At 42.4% G+C, this 20,226-nt stretch overlaps 1 protein-coding gene across 2 annotated transcripts in view; it reads right to left on the reverse strand.

The window, feature by feature from the left end:
• Positions 1 to 267: 267 nt before the first annotated feature.
• Positions 268 to 20,226, reverse strand: part of cdh7a (cadherin 7a) — a 93,125-nt gene continuing 73,166 nt past the window's right edge. For both annotated transcript variants that reach the window (XM_053651137.1, XM_053651138.1), the window contains one exon: positions 268 to 2,949. In XM_053651137.1, the coding sequence (XP_053507112.1) occupies positions 2,432 to 2,949 (518 nt within the window). In that variant the 3' untranslated portion in view covers positions 268 to 2,431. The remainder of the gene's footprint in view (positions 2,950 to 20,226) is intronic.

Here is a 20,226-nt window from a genome sequence, read left to right on the forward strand (position 1 = left end):
AATCGGGATGATAGCTCAATTGGAATAAAAACACATTCATGAGGCCAATGTCTCGTGAGTTTGGTCGGATAATTTTTTTTTTTCTCTCCACATGATGAACGAACGCGATAATACGACGAGTGTGTTAAATAGAATCTAAAAAAAAAAAACAGCTTGTTGAGTCGGCTCTTTGAATCAACTCTTTGAGTCGGTTCGTAGACTTTAACACAGCGACGGTTTATATTTAGTGGAAAAGAGCGTTCTCCGTTTACAACGCAGTACATGGGAACTGCGTGAGGAAAGGCACGTGAGTTGTGAAAACGAACTGGTAAAACAGCTCCTTGAGTCAGCACTTTGAGTCTGATCTGAGTCAGTTCTTTCGAGTCAGCTCTTTGAGTCTGCTCTGAGTCAGATCTTTAAGCTGGCACTTTCGACTTGGTTCTTTGAGTCAGCTCTGAGTCAGGTTTTGGAGTCAGCTTGTTGAGTCAGCACGTTGAGTCGACTCCTTGAGTCATCTCTTTGAGTCTGCTCTGAGTCAGGTTTTTGACTCAGCTTGTTCAGTCAGCGCGTTGAGTCGACTCCTTGAGTCATCTCTTTGAGTCTGCTCTGAGTCAGTTCTTTCGAGTCAGCTCTTTGAGTCTGCTCTGAGTCAGCTCTTTAAGCCGGCACTTTTGACTTGACTCTTTGAGCCAGCTCTGTGTCAGGTCTTTAAGCCGGCACTTTTGACTTGACTCTTTGAGCCAGCTCTGTGTCAGGTCTTTAAGCCGGCACTTTTGACTTGACTCTTTGAGTCTGCTCTGAGTCAGCTCTTTAAGCCGGCACTTTTGACTTGACTCTTTGAGCCAGCTCTGTGTCAGGTCTTTGACCCAGCTTGTTCAGTCGGCGCTTTGAGTCGACTCCTCGAGTCATCTCTTTGAATCGGCTTGTCGACTCGACTCTTTGAGTCGGCTCTTTCAAACCACGCTTTGAATCCGCCCTGTGCCGGAAGAAGGACCCCAAATGAATCATCCACATCACGCAGAGAGGAAGACAGAGAGAGAGAGAGCGAGAGAGACAGAGAGAAAGTTAAAAAAACGGAGCTGTGCATTTTTTTTATTTACTTTACGACTGTACAAAATAAGTCCATATTTCAATTATGGCGTGTATGAAGAATATTTCAAAGCATAGTTTCAAATTACGTTTACATTTCGTGTTGTTCACAATTCGAGAAAACGAGAGAAGACAGAATGGATGCTTTGCGTATTAACAACGTTTCAGTTCCGAGGCGCCTCACGTCTGCAACAGCTTGGCTGGTCTCAGGTAGAAAGAAAAAAAAAACAACAACAAAACAAAACAAAACAAAACAAAACATAACATAACATAACATAAAAAAAAACACTTGCACGATAATCATCCAGAACGTACTTACAGTACACAGTACATGAGGCAGAACCTGACACTACAAACACATTTGTTTTTCAGGGTCGAGAGAGAGCGAGAGAGAGAGAGAGAGAGAGAGAGAGAGAGAGAGAGAGAGAGTGATGGATAGGTTTAATCCTTCAATTTCACACCGTTTCAATGTTCCTGCTGCACAAAAGAAACCGAACGTGACACTTTTCCGAAGCCGAGGAAAACCTGCAAGGACACAAATCTCATCCCGAGTAAGCAATATTGTACACGTAACCCCCCCTTTTTTTCCCTCTAAATCAGTGGTTTGGCTATTTTTCATCAACACCGATGCTTTATTTCATATGAAACTAAAGCCTCATGTCAGATGAAAGATATTTTACACAGCGACAGTTGCATTATCTCACGAGGCAATATGTCTTTCGAGAGTATTCCGGCGACTTAATTCATATCGATTTTTTTTTTTTTCTTTTTTTGCTTTTTTGTGGCTGAAGAAGCTGTGAGTCATAGAAATATGTGAGAGAGCAGAAACATTGAGATACCATTGGAGAACACGGGTTACGAGGCAGCAGAGCCAGCTCGCCAGGCAGGACTGTTCTGATTCATCGCCGCCTCTGAAAGTCTCTGCAAAAACAAATTCCGGGACGGACTCTCGCGTAACGCCTCCACCCACCGGTCTTTATCCCCGCTAGATCCTTTCTGTGTCTGAGCTTGGCGTCTTATTGTGGGTTTAAATCCAAGTGCCACGATGTACGAATCCACAATCTGTCCTCGGAGAGGATTATCGACGTTTCGGTGGGAAATCGATGCCAATATTTCTCCTCCTACGTACGAATGTTCCATATTTTTGTTTTTAAATTCTTCCTCCCACCTCTTTTGGGGATCATGCCATTTCTGGCATTTGTCACTGGTTGTTCATTTATGCTGTCTTTATTTTTTTTTTTCTCTCCACCATCCATTTTTGTCAGAATAAAAAGTGTCCCTCCTGCCTTCCTTCGAGGAGCGGTGAGTCATTGGCACTCGGTGACTGTTCGTTTTCATTTCTGTTGACGAGTCGACCCTCCAGCTAGGAGGAGAACACGTTGCTGGCTTCGCCGTGGCCGTAGAGATCGGCCAGCTTTTTGAAACGCGGCCCCCAGTCGCTCAGGAAGTCGTAGTTGTGCTCCGAGTCGGTGCTGAGCGACTCCAGAGAGCTGAGCGACTGCGCCGCCGAGCCGCTGCCCTCGAAGGCGTACGTCTGGAGCGAGTCGTACGGCGGAGCCGAAGGGTCCACGTCCGCCTCCTTCAGCCGCTCCCATATGAACTCGCGGAAAACGCCGTTATCGGGAGCCATTTTGTACGGCGGGGGGCGTGTGTGGTACAGGGTGGGCACGGCGGGCATGTCAGGAGTCACGTCACGTCGCGTCTTACTCTCCCGCGTGGCGTTGAGGTGGCGCAGAGCCGCCATGTCGAACGCCTCGGTGTCTTCCTCTCCGCCGCCCTCGTCGTCGTAGCGCACGATGTTCTCGCGCACGTCTCGCTCGTCGTCCACGATCAGCGGCTCCTTCTTTCTCCGCCGCACCGTCACGATCAGCAGCACGAGCACTGTGCAGAAAAGAACATCAGATATTAGACATCAGACACGGAGCGGAAGGATCGTTACAGATCACCGCTTATTCAGAACATCCATTTCGAAAGCTATCAAAGATCAGACACGCTATATAAACGGCAACCGTGAACAGATTAGACAAAACAGATGCAGATGGAGACGAACTGACTATATCAGACTATAAAACGATGAAAAGGCTAGATCGGACGCCCGGCTCTAATACCGAAGAAACGATTCGAAAGTGGAAACAGTTCTAAACAAACGACACAGGAGCTCATCGGTTACGAGATCCGACATAACTTGGAACGCCTATTGTGATAGATCAGATATCAAACAGAAGAGCCATTCGCAACTAAACAAAACGAAACGGCTACAGATTGGACTCGGAGCCACTTTCAGAGATTGGACACGATGCGTGTAAGTGATGTACTGTCGCTCGGGCTCAATTAAAAAAAAAAAAAAAAGCAAAAGTCTAAGAGATCAGACACATCCGATCCGGTCGATTGAGTGTCATTCAAACGCGATCCGCACAACGTCACGCCGATGAACGCGCCGCTGAAAGGGTTTTTTTTTTTTTTTGCGAAATGCCAAGATCAGACAAAATACAAGCGAGCCATTAGAGACCCAATTCTCTAGAGATAAAGAGGAGGGGAAAAAAACAGGGATACAATTCTGTGGGAAATGAACACCTGATAACGTCCTTATTGACAGCCAGTTACATTTATAATCATAAAAACAATCAGACATCCGTTGCGTTTCACTAATGACTCCTTTCCAATTAGTGTTAAACTAGGAATAAACAGCCTTGTTAAAATCACTACGTGAGCGTAATATCATTTGGAACACGGTGTTGTTTAAAACCCCAATCAAATATCATCAGAATTATCTCTGCACCATCTGTCATGTGACAGAATGCAGATTAGGACCCTTTTAGCCTCTGAACCTTTAGAAACAAACAAATCTGAGCTGGGAGACAGCGGTCTATTTACGGCTGGCGAGTGCAGGGGCGATGCTATCGCCGGCGTATTTACGACGCCGCACCGACGCTTTCTTCTTGTTTAATGCACCGGAGAACATTTCTATTACTTCCAGGCTTTTGAATTTCATGTACCACATATGAGGCGCCGTGTATTATCTCGACGTGCGCAGTTCAATTAAGTCCGATCAGGTACATTAGGTTTATGAATATGTTCATCAGATCGGGATGCGGTTGCTTTAAAATCACATCTGAGGCAACCGGAGGACGAGGTGCTTTATCACGGATGGTGCGAGGAGAGACGTCTGTGTGTCCTTAAATTTCCCCGGAAAATACACGAGTACTAAAAATGTATTCCGAATGGGAAAAAAAACTGACTTATATTGTGTGTGTGTGTGTGTGTGTGTGTGTGTTGTATACAGCGTCAAACCCCAGTCTACTTAGTGTTCCTACTAGAACCGTTATCTTAAACGTCACCATTAGAACACAGTCGGAGATTATATCATGTTAAAGCAGCTGGTTTTACCTTCGAGTGCAAAAGTTTGTGCACCCTTCAGTGTGGGGGGGGGGGGGGGGGGGGGGGAGTAAGAACTCTGCAAAAGTGTGCCCCTATTGCGGAGGTGCCGATATTTACGGTTTAGCCGTAACATTTACGATGATACGAGAGACATCTGACGTCTACCCTGAGTCACTGAAGGGGATGGGACGGGACGCGGGACGGGAAAGACGCGTTTGCGTGGTTTGTGAAGTCATCTCGGTCTTGTGAGATTCAGTGCACGTTATACACTTCAAATTGTTTTTGCATATTTATTATATTTGATACTTTTTATATTCTCTGGGTCATATCTTAGAGTCGGCAATTAAAGCCCAGAAGGTAGGTCGATACGTACATGCCGTAAGTTCCTCGTATTCAGAACCGTGTTACGCACTCGCTTAAGTCGACTTCTCGAGCTCCCGATGCAGAGGATTAAAATGACCCGCGTTTTCGCAATCGTACGTAACTCCAACACGCCTTTGTTTCGATTCCTAAAAACCATCCACGTGCGTGACTGCCGAACTTCCGACTAGCGCTTACTTCTATACTTCCGTCCTCGCTAGACGCTCCGCTCTAATGAACAGTTCATAAACTCCGATGTTGTTTATCAGGGCTAATGAAATGAAAACGCCGACGAGGTCAAGGACGGAAAACACGGAATCAACGAACAAGCTTCAGTAACACACTCGTACAACGAACAGGAGATGAAGGAGCACGAGGGTTTATAAAGACAGACGAATCATGGGATTGACACAGAACATGTGCACACGGTCAGGAAACTCACCAATGGCGGGACGGGGGCGGAGTCAGGACTAGAATCAAAACAGAGGCACATGGAAATGTAAACTAAGTGATAATAAAACACAAATGAAGTGTTCGTGGCGCTGAGAACAGGAATTCGTGACCACGGCTCTTTATTATTAAGTGCGACGTTAAGTTTGTACCGATTATATATATATTAAGCTTATATATAACCACTCAGATGCTTGATTATAATTCATTTCAGACGTCACCTCTCGTGCGCTCGTGAATTTAGCGGAATGTGTGTCTAATGTCTTAAAAACACACCTTTACTTTGTCAAATGCAAAACCAAATTCTAGCAGCCTCTCGGGCAGGAGTTACGACGGATCAGAAAAGCCGCTGTTATACAGCCTGAACCGGAAAATATTGACTTTTCCCAGAGCTGGAGAAGGGAATTATGTCTGAGGAGACCATTACCGAGACCCGACGAAAGAGGAGAAGGAGAAAAAAAAATTATTCAAAAAGGTTTTGACTATGAATATTTAAATAAGCTCTGTTTAATATTTATAACAGGAAAATATTTTTGTTCGCTAAAACAGAGAGGAAATATCCATAAAGCCTGCACTAACTCGTATCGATTTCAGTATTCCGAAGAGAGGGCTCTAAGAGTACGAGTGAATAAAAGAAAAAGGAACGAGGAGATGAAGTAAATTAGACATGCTGGATTAGATGTAGGCGTGATGACATGCAAAAGAAATACAGAACAGGCTATTAAAGGATCCAAAACAATAAAAAACCTGGTTTCATATAGAAAAAAAAAACAACAAAGAAGCAAAAAAAAATTCGAAATGTACAATATAAGAGACGCAAAACGCTTGATTGGTTGAACGTCGCGATTTTTTCCTCCCTGCAAAATTGCACATAATTGAGACACGCCTCTGTTTTAAGTAAACTCCGCCTCTTTTAGGGAACTCTCGTATAACCTTTGAATTGCATTTAATTCTGCAGTCTTGTCCTTAAAGTCCCAGTGGAGATCCTTGAAACACGCAGCGTTATTCCACGTGTTGACGTAATTTGCACTCAAACAGGAAGTCAGGGTGGGACATTTAGAGTGGCTCCTCCCCCTATTAAAGTAGCCAATAGCGTTTAGCGTACCTCACAGCCCGGGCTAAGCCGTACTTGACAGTTAGTACGATGGATATTTATAATGTCGGGGGCGGATATAATGTCGTTTGATTGGACAGAAAATCTGATGAGAAGCAGGATGATGTCATCAAAACTGTCGATCCGTATCGGTGGTAGAGAGAGAGAGAGGGAGAGAGAGAGAGAGAGAGAGAGAGAGTCTCTCTAAATGCAAAGTGTGTCATTGTTTTGGAGCGCTTATAGATAAGCTTAAGGCGAACATATTCGTACTAAAAGCCACGAAACGCTGGCCACTGGGGATCAGAAAAAAGAAAAACATTATTACAAATCTGGTCCAGAAAAAAAAAAAAAACCCCAACAAAAAAAAAATTATAAATATACAACAATTACAAGAGATCAGACTCTTTGAGAAAATCTGTTCTAGATTAAACACTACAAATCTATCAGACATCAGATCCCAAAATCAGGCCCAAAACAGAAGAAACTACTACGAATTTAATTAGAGGACATTAAAAAGACAGAATACAGACGAGACGATAAAGATCGGACCGACGCGCAAATAATAGGAACGGGATTCGACAGATTAGACACGATACAGAACGATACAGGAAATGGATTAAAGCGGATCAAAGGGGGGTACAAACTTTTGAGCGCGACAATAAAGATGGCTAGAGCTGAGATTTAAAGCACCACAGGCTTTGTTGTTGGACTTAGCTGAGTACACACACACACACACACACACACACACACACACACACAAACACACAAATAAATCCAACCCAATTTTATGGAATTTTACTACACTTCTGGGGTCATTTTGTGCTAACAAGCACACACACACACACACACACACACACACACAGGCTAGTTTTCTGGAACTTTACTACACTTCTGGGGGGGGGGGGTATCACCAGTACAGACACACACACACACACACACACACACACACATAAATAAACACAACCCAGACTTTTTGAAATTTAACTACACCCCTGGGTCATTTTGACACTCTATACACACACACACACTCACACACACACACACACACACACACACACACACACACACACACTGTATCCTTCCCTGGCCTGTAGAGCTTTCGTGTTTCTCCGGTCTCAATGCTGTCATATTTGTGTGTAGTTACACTGGCACTGATAAACACTCGGCCGTACGAAGGCTGAGATTTACAGGTGGAAATGTGTCATAAATACAAAGCTGAAACGGTCACCCTGCATTCTCTCTCTCTCTCTCTCACACACACACACACACACACACTCTCACACACAGACACACACGGCCCGACACTAAATCCTGTTTTACGACGCCGGCATATGCCTACTGCATCCGCCAAATGAGGCAGGATTATACATCACTCAAAACACATCGCCCTGCCCTGAAAGCGAGGGTCACACACGTCACCCGGGATGATAAACAGCAGCCGATGCTAATGTCACGCCGCTATAAAGAGAACCGTTTAGCTCTTGTATGATTACAATGGAAGGCTGGGATGTCAGCGAGGAGGAAAATATACGCTCATGGGCGCGTTAAAACAGGAATGTGCAACAAGCAGGAAACAAAATGGAGCACAGTCATAATTAACGAGCACTAAAATGTGTGAGGGGTGCGGTGCTGTCGTAGGAAAATAATCAACGATGAAGTGGAGTCACTTTTATCCCTTCAGACTTTCCCTATAACACTATGTCCTCTTAATAACACAGAGTTCTAGCATTTAAAGAATGACACATTGTACTTTTTATCCTTTTATGATTACATTTAACGTTTAGTCGATTCTTATAGTAGCTATAAAGAGTCGTTCCCTCGAGAGTGTCTTGTTTTCCTCTCTTTAAGACAATAACTAAATCAATCAATCAACAAATACACAGCTTGGAAAAGCGCAAAGCGCAAAGCGTAATCTCCTCTGTCCCGAACGTGTTACGAAGCACTGACACTGGAGACTCCTTCGGTAAACGTTAAATAAACATCAACGTCCTTACAGAAAACTCCGGCGCATCGCTGATCACACGCCGTTTCACGCTGTGGATCCGTTTACGTGGCTCGTCCGCGGTTCGAGTTGTTATTACGGTATAGAGACGATAACGTATTTCTTTCACCGACATGTTCCGACCAATCGGAAGCCAGAATTCAACATCGCTCTCGCATACGCGGATGTTTCGGATATCGACGGAAACTTCGTGTTCCGCGAGGAAAGCGAGCGCCTTATTTAGATCCGTCGCCTTTACCGCGAGACACGGGATCTGCATGGAGTCGGAAAGTAAACCGCGAAAGCCGCAAAAGTCGCGCCGTCTCCGTGTCACCCGCCGCTTCGAATACACGTGAAAACAGGGTGAGAAAATTGGGACAAATGAGGACGTGCTAACAACGATTGGTGTCGTGCACGAGGTGTAGCTGGAACCCCGCGCCCTCCACCCCTCAAGCTCCCCCCCCCACCCCCCGACGTTAACAGGAAGTCCTTCGGAACGCAAACGTGAACAAAAAATCTCCGAGTGTGTAGACAGAAAGCTTGTCGAATATGAGCTCGAGTGTATTGTGCTTCACTTGGCATAAAACGAGTGTTCATCGTTCACATGAGTGCGTGAGAGATAACAGCGCCGACTCAACAGGACCGGCTCCCTCCTGAACGCGAGCAGCAGCCCGGGTGTGTGATGTGCAAACACAGGGGAGATGAGAGAAGCTGATGGAGAGAGAAGGAAGAGAGATGTGAGGGGAATGGAGTAAGAAGAAAGAGAGAACTAGTGTACTGCATGTGTGTGTGTGTGTGTGTGTGTGTGTGTGTGTGTGTGTGTGTGGGTTGTAAACACCTAATGATCCATCCATCGGCTTGCCACGGAGAGTGTGAAAAATGGCGCAGTGGTCTTATATTTCATCGCAATGCATGGTGTACATTCCCAAGGCTAGAAATGTTGAGAGAGTGGGAGAGTAGCCTGGGCAAGCAAGCATACACACACACACACACACACACACACACACACACACTCCGACACACACTCCGACACACACTGGATGGCAGACAAGAGATCAAATGCCTGGCTCTATTTGAGAAGAACTTTTCTGTATCTGACCCAGTTAAATATCAGATCGCGGTCTTCGGCGTCTCTTCCGTTATTGTTTTTTTTTGTTTTTGTTTATTATATTATTTAAACCGCAGAACCCATTCATTTTCTAGAATTCGCTCGTCCTAATACGTCACGGTCTCTATAGTAGCAGCTCGTTCGTTGCGCACTTGTACAGCGGACGCTCCGAAATAAAGAAATTAAAACAAACACGTGTAACTGCGAAAGGAGACGTTTATTTATTTCACTTTTTTTTTTTTAACATGGAAGGAGTCTCCAGTGTCGGCGGTAAAGCTGTAGCATCCTCACGACCGAGGGGTTTACGGTTTCTCCGTTTATTTACTTCAAAATGAAGAACACGAAGGAAAGTGAGAACAGGAACGGACCCGTCTGGCGGGTCTTCGGCAACATCCGACGTAGCCGGAAACGGATAAAAAGTCCGACGTGTCGTCGTTTATTTGAAAAAGATGAGGAAAAGAATCAAATGTAGTTGACTTTTGTTGTCGCTGCTACGGTTACGTCTCGAAAGGATACGCTTTCCGACGAAAACGTTACAACAGACTCCTCTTCGCGCGTGTTTATTTTGTTCGCGTTATTTTAACGGACAGATGGCGATAAGAATACGTAATTACTTTCCTAGCTTAAACTAGCCAGTTATGTTAGTTGTCATGGTTACATTTGAACATACTTACAGAGCAGGCGTCTGGATCTAAGAAAATAAATCGCGAGGACTTTCCATGGCAGAGTAATAGTGCGTTCACGTAATAATGGAATGTAACGGAGACACACACACACACACACACACACACACACACACACACACAAACAAAAATTTAACATCCGCTGAGATAAAGAAAATCTTGTTTTCATGTAATCACCGTAATTCAGATGTAACATGACGTAACTACGCTGTAAGCCGTGTAAACGTCCCGGGCATCTTCATCTACAGCACGCGATGGTTTCCGAAGTCTGTGATTTGAGTAAGCGTATCGGTGGCTTCCAATGTCTCGTGTGTTGGGAAAAGAAGCAGATGGCGTAATTAGGTGATGTAGAAACGATAGCATCTACTCCACGTTACTGTATTAGTCACATCACCTGCTAAAGGGCAAAACATGTCGAAACATCGTGCTGTTTTCGTGAATGAACACCCGAGTACGCCGTACATACACGCACACGCGTGCTGTCGAGGGCGTCCGGCCGCTTCTCCTTTCCATCTGAGAACACACCTTCGAAATAAACTGCCACTGTTATGTTGAGATCACAGCCTCAAAGTTTTCATGGTGTGGTGAAGACATCAGATCGCACATCAGACATCCTGATGACGGAGACTCGCCGCTTTAACTCCGTTAAAAAGAAAGACTCAGTACAAGGAAAACAAAAGCTGCGGAGGTCCTGAACCTGGACGCGCTATATGATATATACAGAACTATATATACACGCCTATTTCCACACGTTATCTCATTTTTCCGACATCATGTTTAACGCCCACAGTAGGCTTATAGTGACAATAATGATTTATAATGAAATGATGTACATTTATGTCGTTCTGTAACGGTGATGGTGATGCATTGATAATACGTCAAATACAATTATCAATGAGAAAGAAACAACAGCATAGAATCTTGAAAACAAAAACCACATACTGAGATGAAATAATGAGATATTACTGTAAGCCGAAATGAATACATACTATCTTGTAATAACGGGTTATGAAATATGAAGTTGAAATCGTAGGTAAAACGGCCAAGTATCTTGAAATAATAATAAATTAAGTTGAAATAATGAGATAATTAGTTGAAATAATGAGATAATAATTTGGGATACCGAGATAATTAGTTGAAATAATGAGATATTTAGTTGGGATAATTAGATATTTAATTGTGATAATGAGATATTTAGTTGGAATAATGAGATAATAAATTGACATTATGAGATATTTAGTTGGAATAATGAGATAATTAGTTGGGATACCGAGATAATTAGTTGAAATAATGAGATATTACGTTGAAATAATGAGATATTTAGTTGGGATAATTAGATATTTAATTGTGATAATGAGATATTTAGTTGGAATAATGAGATAATTAGTTGAGATTATGAGATCTCTGGTTGGAATACTGAGATAATTAGTTGAGATAATGAGATATTTAGTTGGAATAATGAGATAATTAGTTGAGATTATGAGATATTTAGTTGAGATTATGAGATATTTAATTGTGATAATGAGATATTTAGTTGGAATAATGAGATAATTAGTTGAGATAATGAGATATTTAGTTGGAATAATGAGATAATTAGTTGAGATTGAGATATTTAGTTGGGATAATGAGATATTTAATTGTGATAATGAGATATTTAGTTGGAATAATGAGATAATTAGTTGAGATTATGAGATCTCTGGTTGGAATACTGAGATAATTAGTTGAGATAATGAGATATTTAGTTGGAATAATGAGATAATTAGTTGAGATTATGAGATATTTAGTTGGAATAATGAGATCATTAGTTGAGATTATGATATATTTAGTTGGAATAATGAGATAATTAGTTGAGATAATGAAATATTTAATTGTGATAATGAGATATTTAGTTGGAATAATGAGATAGTTAGTTGAGATTATGAGATATTTAATTGTGATAATGAGATATTTAGTTGGAATAATGAGATAATTAGTTGAGATAATGAGATATTTCATTGTGATAATGAGATATTTAGTTGGAATAATGAGATAATTAGTTGAGATAATGAGATTTAATTGTGATAATGAGATATTTAGTTGGAATAATGAGATAATTAGTTGAGATAATGAGATATTTAGTTGGAATAATGAGATCATTAGTTGAGATTATGATATATTTAGTTGGAATAATGAGATAATTAGTTGAGATAATGAGATATTTAATTGTGATAATGAGAGATTTAGTTGGAATAATGAGATAATTAGTTGAGATAATGAGATATTTAATTGTGATAATGAGAGATTTAGTTGGAATAATGAGATAATTAGTTGAGATTATGATATATTTAGTTGAGATAATGAGATATTAAGTTGGAATAATGAAATATGACCAAATCAATTGAACAGTATTTTAAAATTAAGTCAAACCATAACATAGTATCTTTAAATAATGAGATATTAATTAGAAATAACAAGATATTAATGAGATATTAATTAGAAATGATAGTGCTATTGAGATATTAATTAGAAATAATGAGATATTAATTAGAAACAACGAGATATTAACAAGATATAAATGAGATATTAATGAGATATTAATTCGAAATAACGAGATATTAATGAGCTATAAATGAGATATTAATGAGATATTAATTCAAAATAACGAGATATTAATGAGATATTAATGAGATATTAATTCAAAATAACGAGATATTAATGAGCTATAAATGAGATATTAATTAGAAATAACAACAACAACCTTTTTTCACAGCTTGCACTTCAGAGCTTCTGTAAAAAGCGCTTGAGAAACACAAGTGTGAACAACGATCAGTGGGCGTGGCCAAGGCGGAGACCTGGGGACAACCGGAAGCAAGATCTTTCACCTTCTACTCTGATATACAAGCTGCGTTTAAAAAAAAATGCAGTTTCTCGTTTCCGTCTTTGTGTTTCATACCGCCGTTTTGCTCATGACACGTTTCCATGCAACAGGAAAAAAAAAAACCCTGATAAATAAGCTTCACTTCATTCATGCACGTCAAGAAGCTTAGAGACATTTCCACTTATACACATTTCAAATTCACACACATGCAACCTTCGAGTTCTTCTACAGCGTTTCGGAGCCTTACAGGACAAGCGCGAGTGTAAGAAAAAACGACTTTCGTTGAAACCCCATCCCGGCCTCTTCCGTAAGCCGTTAAAGGAAATGCACGTCCGCACCCCATCGATGTGCATTACTTCGTTAAACAAGCTAGAAAAATAAATAAACAAGTAAACATATAAACCCCTCCCACTATTTATCAAAGAAGTGTTTTCCAGAATCGAGAGGCGAGCTTGGCGCTGCGCTCGTCACTGACCCCGCTGCTGTGTGATTCGTGAGTGTCGTATAGACTGTACATTTACTGACCGCTTGAAGACTTGATTCGGCTTCGCCGCAGTTTTGACACAAGATGGATGATCAGCAGAGAGCCGCGGATCAATTTAACATTATCCCCAATTTACCGTAATTGAATTCAGAAAACAATCCATCACGCGGAATCAATTACACAACAATCGGGATTTTTTTGGGGTGGGGGGGAGTTCACAGAAGATGTGGGGTTGAAGGTTGGGGTGGTTGCGGTGGATGAGATGGGGGAGGGGATGGGGGGGGCTCTTTGGTATCGACCTCCTAAAAATGATGCAGTGCTGCTAGATTATGCACTGCCATTTCTCTGTCAGTCCCGGCTGCGCTATCACACGGGCAGTGTCCGCTAATGGAGATGTACTGGAGTCTGCAGAGACGTTTATACGACCGCAGTGCTGTAGGTAGCTGTGGTTTACAGCACCGGCTCGGCAGTGCCGCCGCTAAATAAATCGAGAAGGACACGAGCACGTACTAGATCTTCATAAGCATATATACGGGTGTAGACTTGGCTCTGGAGTTACAGCCATTAGGAGATTAGGCTGAAACAGAGACACCGGCGACCCGGATACAGGAGCGCCCGGGGCTCGTCTCAGCTCTCGGCTCTGCTAGCCTGAGCTGCGGAGTAATGAGGGAACTCTGACAGGAAAACAACAACCGCTGCCATATCAGATGGAATCGTGTCATTCCAATAGAGTGCACATGCCACATTCACACAAGATTTTGTAACGACGAAAGACAGCAACAGCGCTATAGATTTTAGATTCTTTTATAAACGACAGACAAGTACACTTGGTTCATCCTATAAGCTACTATCGCGTGAAACGTTCGAGTAACCCTGTAGTCAGCAGCTCTGAGCCGACGACATACGTTGCCGTCGAGCGTACAGTCTAGCAGCTCGTTTTGACACGTACCTTTGTTCAACTGGTTTTAGAGGTGAGATCATTAACCAGGGTTGCCAGATTTCATCAAATTTCCATCTCAACTACATCTCAAACCTAACCCTTAACCCAAACCCTAATCCTAACCCCTAATCCTAACCCCTAACCCAAACCCTAATCCCTAATCCTAACCCCTAACCCAAACCCTAATCCTAACCCAAACCCTAATCCCTAATCCTAACCCATAATCCTAACCACTAAACCTAATCCCTAATCCTAACCCCTAACCCAAACCTCTAACCCTAATCCCTAATCCTAACCCAAACCCTAATCCCTAATCCTAACCCCTAATCCTAACCCCTAACCCAAACCCTAATCCCTAATCCTAACCCAAACCCTAATCCCTAATCCTAACCCCTAATCCCAAACCCTAATCCCTAATCCTAACCCCTAATCCTAACCCCTAACCCAAACCCTAATCCTAACCCAAACCCTAATCCCTAATCCTAACCCCTAATCCTAACCACTAAACCTAATCCCTAATCCTAACCCCTAACCCTAACCCAAACCTCTAACCCTAATCCCTAATCCTAACCCAAACCCTAATCCCTAATCCTAACCCCTAACCCTAATCCTAACCCCTAATCCTAACCCCTAACCCAAACCCTAATCCCTAATCCTTACCCCTAATCCTAACCCCTAACCCAAACCCTAATCCTAACCACTAAACCTAATCCCTAATCCTAACCCCTAACCCTAACCCAAACCTCTAACCCTAATCCCTAATCCTAACCCCTAAACCCTAATCGCTAATTCTAACCCCTAACCCTAACCCTCAAACAGCACACAAAAGACCTGAAACTAGCTCACTCGAAATCGGAGGATATTGTTCTTCTACAGTAGAAGAACATGGCGGGGAAAAAGTCACTGTGGTTCGCGTGCATTTCTGATGTACAGACCTTATCCACGCCATGATCCCGCTATCCCTCGTCAAGTCTTTGCAATATACGGTACAGTACAAACAGTTCTGCACATCGCAGACACATGACCACGTCTGCACTTACACGCTCACGTCTCTCCAACACCTCGCCTTTCTCTACCTACCGTAAGCACCGCAAAAGCGCGTTTCAGTGTTTCAAGGTATTTCATTCCCAAACAAATTTAATCAACAAAACGTTTATTAAAAGGTCTACCGAGCTCGAACGCAGCGAGCATGACGATGAAGCTGTTGCCATAGCAGCCCTGAAGTGAGGAAAACATAACAGAAACAGCTAGCACTCCTTAATGTTGCTTCTTTAACGGATTAAACGGACATCGATGGCAATTCTGTTAATTCTGTTCAAGAAGAAGGAGCTCGACTCCGAAGCGCGGAACCCCGCGGAGCGAACGTCACGCTTTAAACGTCCGCAAATGTTAAATATCAACTGGTTTCACCTCCTATAGCTTCGCAGATGCACTGTGCACAGCAGATGAAGGACTTACATCTGAAACATCCTGTTTCTCTGGAAACCACACACACACACACACACACACACACACACACACACACACACACACAGTTTAGACCGAAGTCCTTCATGAGCTGGGAAAGTGTTTTTCCTTTCTCTCTCTCTCTCTCTCTCTGTCGCTCTGTCGCTCTGAACAGTCCTTGTGTTTGCTGCATTGTGTAGTGAGGTTGCACAGGAACCCTACTGTTCAGATTATAACGCGACTGACAGCGGGGCACAATGCCTGTTGATTTATTATTCAGAAACCCAGAGGGAAAAAAATCTGTTCCATCTCTATACCACATCTACCCCCCTCTACATATATCCACACACTCACTGTGTCCTCCCTCCTCCCCTACACGATCTCAAACATTTTTTTTTTTTAGCCGACCGAAAAATATACACGCAACTGAAAAAGATGTTGTTGTTTTTTTTTTTTGTCCGGCCTAATGTTGTGAAAGAGAAGGATTCTTGGCAGGAATTGGACAGGGACACTGAAGGATTAATACCATAGTTAACTCTGAAAGCGACTGTAAAATCTACTGACGCAATGCCTTTACGTTGCCAGATCGGACTGTTCAGAATCAACCACAAACAGATCAAACTGCATCTCCTTTTATATATGTCCATCAACACACGGTTATTAGCTTCCAGATGTAAATGAAGGATTAATGAAAGTAGCCGGAAGATTTTCCAACTTACGACACAATCTGGCAACCCTGTTACCACTTTAATCAGTAATGCATTAGCTGAAGAATAATAATTAAAAAAAAAAAAAAGTCGGACTTTCTTTATCAGAATAGATTCTTCGTATTAAAAGGAGTACTTGAAACGTATAATCGATAAAACATAACGGCGTGTGCTGTTACAGCGGTGTTTCTCAACCGGAGGGCCGCGAACCCCTAGTGGTCGGTGGCGTAACTGCAAGGGGGCGGTGGGAAAGTAAACACAAGAACAGATAAAATAAACAAAAGATCTTTCAGAGAGTCAAATTAAATGTCACACCGACAATAAAATGTAAAAAAAAAAAAATAAAATAATTTTTTTTTAATTAAAAATAAAACAATCTCGAAATGTTTTGATTCAATTTTAAATGTCCAGTGTTCATATTATTCATGTTAAATATGAATGAAATAAAGTAACGTCTATAGAAATGACTGTTAAATATATAGCCTGTAATTACTGTGGAGTGACGGGGTAGTAACGTTACAGCTGTTTGCGTTAGCGTGTTACAAGAAAGCGCTGACACTGGAGACTCCTTCCGTAAAATGTCACATAAACATCTCTTTACAGAAAACTTATCACGCCATATCGACAACTACACACGTTCATGGATATACACAACGTCCAGAGAAACGCTAATATCAACCGTTCCGGCACTAGTGACGGTATGTTATGATTGGCTCAAACATTTATTTATTTATTTTGGCATAATTAAAAATATCCAAATAACTTATGACGCTTATGTCAGGGCCATTTTGTTCGCTCGCAGAAGGTTTAAAGGGTGTGTGAGTAACAAGACAATAGAGATGATTGATTTATTAAATCTATTTAAAAGACTGCAGCTGAATTGGACCTATTCAACATTTGATTATATATATTTATATATATATATTTTTTTGAATACATCACGATTACTCATTGTGAGCTTTTCAGCCAAAAAGTCCGAGCTAAAAGAGGTCCAGCAGCTCAATTGTTCCAGTTTTATTCTGTCTGATGGATGACCATCTCACACACACACACACACACACACACACACACACACACACACACCATGCACCATCTGACCGATTCTGACTCATGGTTTGGACTTCCAAGCCTTGATGGCCTCTCAGTGGGGTGCAATCAGTCAACAGATTGCAGTGTGATTGCGTCCTTTTGTTTTGTTGTTGCGCTTGGACGGAGAGACGGGGGAGAAGAGCTGTCGTCTGTACGGTTTAATTAAGACTGACTGAAGCTAGCGAGAGAAGCGGCGTCCTCTCTAAAAACCCTCTCGCGTCGCGCTTTGAGGATTTCTCTCGGATTGAAGCCTTTTGTTGACGTTTTTCGATTCGTGATTTGCACACGGCAGAAAAATAAAATAAAACCGAGTGCTTCTTACGGGCGCGACCGTAAGAAGCTGATCAGTCCGTGTGAAATCACGAAGTAATAATCCACGTGAAACGATGTGTTCATTTCACGTATTCACGCAACACCACAACACCGCTGAATTCTCAAATCTGATTGGTCGGAAGGTGGTGATTCATTTCTCGCAGTTGTATAGTACGTTTCTATAGTAACAGCTCATTCACAGGGACTTGGACTTAGGACGCCCGAACAATCTACAGTAGGATTAATAATAAACAACTGTTATTTAACAACAACAAAAAAAAGTAAAAAAAAAAAAAAAAAAGTAGAATTGTCAATATGGCGATGTGTCTCCCGGTTCCACAACATTCAGCGTAGCTGTAAACGGATAAAAAGCACACTGTGACGATCGTTATGAATTAAAAAATGTAGCAGTGGTCAAAAAACGTTTTCCCAAGACGACATGCAGGCAGTATGTTAGACTCGAGCAGATATTTGTGGTCATAACGTCTCACCTTCTTGCGCAATAAAATAAAAATCACGACGAGAAAACAATGGGACGCGTCGGCCTTTAAGCAAGAAAATCAAAGTAGTCCACGCACCAACAAACAGGGAACAAAAACACGAGTGGCTTCTGAGTAAAATACATGGAACACAAAAGAAAAGGGTACCCGTCGACGCTAATCCGATCCGAGAGACACGCCGACAATACAATAATCACGACTCATTTATCCATCAGGGCTATATTCACTCGACTCAACAATCAGCCCGAGATCGACCAATCAGGCTACGTGAATCGCACACACTAGAAAAAGAGGCACTCGTCAAACAATCAGCTAACAAAGCGGCTAAATGCTAATCTGGCACGTCACCACGAACCCAAACAAGCCCTCGGGTACACACCGAGCGTCCTTCACGGCTTCAGCCGCCGCTAATTCGGTTCAACCAGGCGATGGGCCGGTGTGACAAGCATCAGCGGCGTGACACGGAGCAGAATCAATCACATGTAATGGATCTAATGTAGTTTTGGGAATCGGCTATGTAATTAACAAATGTTATTCCATCGTAAAGCACGGCATTTTTCCCACGAGTCAGTTTAGCCGTAATTAATTCTTTTTCTACACACAAAAACAAGTTCATTTTGAATCAGTTTAGGGCTTAATGAAGACAACGAGGAGAGGAGAAACAAACAAACAACCAAAATGATGAGACAACGTCCTTGCTGTGTAATTGACTTTCTGTTCGTTTCCTCTCAATTAGCCGATAGGGAGCTGAAACACGCTGGAGCTGATATAAAAACAACCGGAAAAGAATTTCTATTAGACTGCAATCAGCCATGTGTACATCTGATATGGTGCCAGAGAAAAATAAACGTGTGTGGTGATGGTGGTTGTGATGGCTGTGGTGGTGAGTATTGTGATGATGATGGTTGTAGTGGTGATGGCTGTGGAGGAGGTGATGGTAATGGTTGTGGTTGTGATGGTTGTGATGGTGATGATGTGAATGGTGATGACTGTGATCATGGTAGGTGATTGCTGTATTGGTGATGATTGCGGTGATGATGGTTGTAGTGGTGGTGATGGTTGTAATGGTGGTGTTGATTGTGGTGATGATAGTTGTGGAGATGACAATTGTGGTGGTGGTGATAACTGTGATGATTGCGATGGTGATGGTTGTAGTGGAGATGATCATGGTGGTGGTGGTGGTGATGATTGTAATGGTGATGGTTGTGATGGTGATGATGGTAGATGATTGCGATGGTGATGGTTGTAGTGGAGATGATCATGGTGGTGGTGGTGGTGGTGATGATTGTAATGGTGATGGTTGTGATGGTGATGATGGTAGATGATTGCGATGGTGATGGTTGTAGTGGAGATGATCATGGTGGTGGTGGTGGTGGTGATGATTGTAATGGTGATGATGGTAGATGATTGCGATGGTGATGGTTGTAGTGGAGATGATTATGGTGGTGGTGGTGATGGTGATGATTGTAATGGTGATGGTTGTGATGGTGATGATGGTAGATGATTGCGATGGTGATGGTTGTAGTGGAGATGATCATGGTGGTGGTGGTGGTGGTGATGATTGTAATGGTGATGATGGTAGATGATTGCGATGGTGATGGTTGTAGTGGAGATGATTATGGTGGTGGTGGTGATGGTGATGATTGTAATGGTGATGGTTGTGATGGTGATGATGGTAGATGATTGCGATGGTGATGGTTGTAGTGGAGATGATCATGGTGGCGGTGGGGGTGGTGATGATTGTAATGGTGATGGTTGTGATGGTGATGA

Source organism: Ictalurus furcatus, chromosome 20 (genome assembly GCF_023375685.1).
Source record: "Ictalurus furcatus strain D&B chromosome 20, Billie_1.0, whole genome shotgun sequence".
Classification (NCBI taxonomy): Eukaryota; Metazoa; Chordata; class Actinopteri; order Siluriformes; family Ictaluridae; genus Ictalurus; species Ictalurus furcatus.